Source organism: Lipotes vexillifer, unplaced genomic scaffold, assembly GCF_000442215.2.
Source record: "Lipotes vexillifer unplaced genomic scaffold, Lipotes_vexillifer_v1.1 scaffold223, whole genome shotgun sequence".
Lineage (NCBI taxonomy): Eukaryota > Metazoa > Chordata > Mammalia > Artiodactyla > Lipotidae > Lipotes > Lipotes vexillifer.
Genome location: NW_006788663.1, coordinates 839,127 through 843,870, shown reverse-complemented (window position 1 = coordinate 843,870; position 4,744 = coordinate 839,127). Strand labels below are relative to the sequence as shown.

At 56.7% G+C, this 4,744-nt stretch overlaps 1 protein-coding gene across 1 annotated transcript; it reads right to left on the bottom strand.

The window, feature by feature from the left end:
- Positions 1 to 2,896: 2,896 nt before the first annotated feature.
- On the bottom strand, positions 2,897 to 4,017 carry B3GNT6 (UDP-GlcNAc:betaGal beta-1,3-N-acetylglucosaminyltransferase 6). The gene is given in 4 exon segments (XM_007472407.1): positions 2,897 to 3,466; positions 3,468 to 3,613; positions 3,616 to 3,852; positions 3,855 to 4,017. Coding segments are annotated over 4 exon segments (1,116 nt in total).
- Between the last annotated feature and the right edge of the window lie 727 nt (positions 4,018 to 4,744).

The following is a 4,744-nucleotide window of genomic DNA, read 5'->3' as shown; positions in this document are numbered from 1 at the left end:
AAGTTATAGATGGAATGAAGATTGCTGATCAGCGGACCTTAAAACAGGAAGATAATCCTGAATTACCCAGGCAGACCCAGTGTGATCAAAGAGTCCTTATAAATGAAAGGGGAGGCAGAAGAGTCAGAGGATACGGGACCAGTGGAAGCAGAGGTCGGAATGATGTGACTGCTGGCTTTGAAGATGAAGGGAGGCCACAAGCCAAGGAATGTGGGCACACTCTAGAAGCTGGAAAAGGCAGGGGAATAAATTCTGCCCTAGAACCTCCAGAAGGAATGCAGGCCTGCTGACACCTTGACTTTTAGCCCAGCAAGACTCATTCTGGACTTCTGATATGTAGGGCTATAATAACCGTGTTTGTGTTTTTAAGCCAGAAAAGCTGCGGTAATTTGTTACAGCAGCAATAGGAAACTAATACACTCTCCCGATGGATACAGTTCACGCCACTCGGACAGATGGGCACAAATGAGCAGGCACATCCATTCGTTCACCCCTAAAGCATTTAGGAAGTACTTACTATGAGCCAGACCCTGCTCAGAAGCAAGGCTGGCAAGGGACAAGTGGCCAAGGCTCCTGAGCCCTCATGGCCGGGACTGCAGAAAGGGTGTCTGGATGGTGCCTTTTCCTCCTGCTCTTTCCACCTCCCAGAGCCAAGAGTGAGCCTGCAAGATGCCTGGGCCTTCCTCAGCGGGGTTACACGCGATCCGATTCAAACATGGTACCTCCCTCTGGGAGCAGCCAGTCTGATTGAGGGGAAACAGGGATCAGAGAGGACACATTAGGTTACCTGGGATAAGGCAAGGCTGCCCTAACAAAGTGCTGACAAAATCCCAGAGGCTCAAAAAACATAAAGGTTTATTTTGTTCTTCTCATAGTTTGAGCTGAGTATTCCAGGTCAGTCTACGGGCAGCCCCGCTCCTTGGAGTGAACTGGGAAGCCCTCTTGTTTCCCTGCCTTCCTCTAGGCCAGTGGTTCCCACCACAGGTGACTTTGCTCAGCAGAGTACATTTGGCAACGTTTAGAGATATATTTGGCTGTCATGACTCGGGGTGTGATTCTGGCATCTACTGGGCAGACGACACGCATACGGCTAAATGCTCTCTTATGCTCGGGAACCGCCCTACCCCAAATGGCAATAGTGTCAAGGTTGAGAAACCCAGGCCTAGGCCTGGGGTGTTGTCATCATCTGCAAGGTCACAGGCCCATCCGTGTTCCAATCCGGGGGAAGGGGAAAGTGAGCACAGGTGAGGCCAGGGTTCAGGAGGGGTCCTCATCACAACCACACACAGCCATGAAAACAGCCTGGTCACATGCCCATGCCTCACTGCAAGGGGGTCTGGGAAGTGTAGTCTAGGTGTGTGCCCAGGAGGAAGTGGGTAGCAGAGTTTGGTGGCCAGCCTCCCCTGCAGGTATCCTCACTGATACAGGAGACACGGACAGTGGTGGTTGGTGGATGTTTCCAGTAGAGGGATCAGAGCTGTGCGACGATGCAGGGACAGGAGAGGGCCCGACAAAGCAGGGCACTGCACATGGTTCTGCTGGATGGAGTCTGCCAGCGAGGGGGACTGGACCTGAGGGCAGGGGAGGCATCTGGTCAGTCTTCTGGCTTCTCATCCAGGCTTTCCTCCTTGAAGCTCACTCCTTCTTGTCCATCTTACATAGTTGAGACCTTGACAGCACACATATCTGCCTCACGCTTAAGCTGTTTCCTTGATTTTTGTACTTTGCCAACAACTGGCAGCTGCTGGAGGTCAGGACCACAGCCTGACCCTCGGAGTCTGGTCACTGAATCCCCGCCTGCTGTTCGACGTTCACAACAGACCCCAGTCGCCCCTGCACACTCCCTAATCACTGTCCTTCATGGTTACTGATCAGGTCCCCCCAGCCCCCAAATATAGCCCCTTACATTGACCTTCCACAGGCTTTCTCAACAGTGTCCTCCAGATTCCCCAATCACTGCCTTTCCTAGTTTCCTCATGACTGACCCCCACGGCATCCCCACACTGACCCCTGAACTGAACTCCCAGCTTGGTTCCCCAAGGCCGACTGACCCTGAGGCCCAGATCCCGGCAAGAAGCCTGTCTCCGTCCCCTGGGAGTGAGTGCTGGCAGGGCAGGTGTGCGTGGGCCAGACCTGAACAGGCCATTAGCTGTGGTCAGGTTGAGTGTGGAGGGGGACTCGTGGTGTGTTGTCTGCCAGTGACCACACGGCCCTGGATTAGTCACTGCCCTGGCTGGGCCTCGGTTTCCACTTTGCACAGTGGGGGTCTCGGCCTCACAGGGATTGGGGTTGGGGAGTAATGGGGGAAAACCAGGTGGGAGGGGGGCTGCCAGACACCCTCAGCTCCAACTCTAGGGGGGTTGCTTTCTAGGTCCCAGGTGCAGACTGACTTCTGGGGAGGGGAATCCCTCTGATGGCTGTCAGTCCAGCTCCACGCATTTGTGGAGGAAATGACGAAGTAAAAACGAAGTAAAAACTCGCATGTGTCCTGCACCTGCAGGCGACATTTGATCCTGGCTCCTCACTCCTCCCTTGCTCCATTGCCCACAATGACTCGAGGTGGGTGTCCTGGAAGGCTCATAAAGAGGGCCATGGAGCTGGGTCCATCCCTCGTGCAGTGGGCTTCATTCCTAGCTGCGCATTCCCATTGCCTGAGGGGCTTTAAGAAATACCGAGAAGTCTGGGAGCACCCAAGACGATCAGAACCTCTGGAGGTGAGGCCAGGACATAGGAATTTTCCACCCCCTTCACCCAGGTGATTCCAAAGTGCAGCTAGGATCAAGGACATCACGCTGGGTAGGACAGAAGGTATCCAGAGCAGGGAAGATGCGCTCAGCCCGAAAAGCATCACGTGCGGAGGCTGCTGATCCCTGCCCCCAGGGCAGCCCACCCGGCCTCAGGAGACCCTGTGCCCCCTGCCACAGCTCAGCCCAGGGTCGCGCAGCACCTTCCACGTGAGCAGCATCTCGTAAGAGGCGAAGCGGTGCACAAGCAGCAGCTCGCGGTACATGCAGGGGTCGAAGGAGGTCAGCTGCACGCCGAAAGGCTGGATGCCCTCGTGGCCGCTGGACGCCAAGCCAGCGCGCTCCAGACACATGCCCATGTAGGCTGCGTAGATAGGAAAGGGCGGGGTGTGGCAGGCGGCTTGGCGCAGAGCCTAGATCGTGCGGCCTGACAGGCGGAAGCCGCAGCCGCTGCAGTACACCGGGTAGGCGGGTTCGGGAAAGCGTTGCGGAGGCACGAAGCACTTGCTCCCGCTGTCGCGGATGGGCACGGAGCCGCTCATGAGCTGCCCGGCAAAGAGGTGGCGGTCGGGCGGCTGCGCCTACAGGAAGCGGAGCACGTTGGCTGTGTGCACTAAGACGTCGTCGCCGCCGTTGAGCAGGAAGCGCGCGTGCAGGCAGCGGGCCTCCAGCCAGTGGATCAGGTGCACGTGCTTGAGCGTGAGGTTGAGGAAGGTGTCCGCGGAGGGCCCCCTGCAGCACGCCGCCGTGATCGCACGCCTCCAGCGCCACCACCGACGCCAGCCGCTCCGCGAGCTCGGCGTCCTCGGGAGCGGCGGTGCCCAGCCGGAAGAGGCGGCGCACAGACCGCCCGCCGTAGCTGCGCTCCTGCCCCACGTGCGGCGGATGAGCTCGTGACGCCCGTAGTTGGCAGGAGACGCCTTAACGGCCAGCAGCAGCAAGGTCCCACGGTTGCCCGTACACTTGGCCGGCGCCTCCCAGAGCAGCGGGAAGTGGCGGCAGTGGAGGTACCCCAGGAAGTCTTGGATGCACGTGGGCAGCCGCTCGAAGTCGGCCGTGGCGTTCGCCGAGGCGTTGGCCAAGCACGGAGGCCCTGGGCTGGACGCGGCGTGGCAACAGGGGCCACACGGGCAATCTGCGGGGAGCCATCCGACATCCTCTCCTGCTGGGACTTGGCTTCGAGGAACCACGGATGCAGGCCCAAGAAACTCAAATCCACTAGAAGGCAGGTCAGGGTCTTGGGTTTCACGGCCCTGCCGGGGGGAAAAGCCATCTGTTGGGGGGAACCGAGTCAAAGGTGAGCCGGGAGTCGTCTTTGAATCAGCGGAATGACACCCTTCCCCCGTCACGTCTCTCCTAGAACTGAGAACCAGCCCCTTCTCAACTCTGTTGTTAAGAAGATAAAATAAAGGAACGAGAACTGAAGCATTTCATGTCTCCCAAGTCTGAAGTGTTCTGACCTTCAGATCTGTGTATCTCGTTGCATCCTGACATCTCCTCTGGATGTCAGGTAGGCCAGGGGGACTCAAGTCAAAGCCTCCGTCTTCCCGTGAATCCATATGCTGCTTTTTCCACTTCAGTGAATGGTACCTCCCTCTGCCCAGTTGCTCCGGCCGGAAGCCCTGACTCTCTACCCCACCTTCAACTTATATAGACTTTCCACATCTCGTTGATACTGCGTCCAAATCTCTCCATGCTTATTCCCTCCTTTCCACCCCTGTCGAGCCCTGACCCTCTCTGATCTATGTTCCTCCTTGGGAAGGAAAGGGAAATAGATGCCCATGCCTCGTTGGGAAGGATGAGGTGATAGACCTAGGTTAAAATTCAGTCATTACCACTTATATGTATCGTCTTGAACAAGTCATTTCAGATTTCTAGAGCTGAGTGTTCCCCTCTATACCAAAGGGTTGGTAGCTTCCTACTTTGCAGGGTAGTTGAGAGCATTAAATGAGCATGAACTGGCCAGTCAATTAATGGCACCAATTCTTTACCCTCTTTGG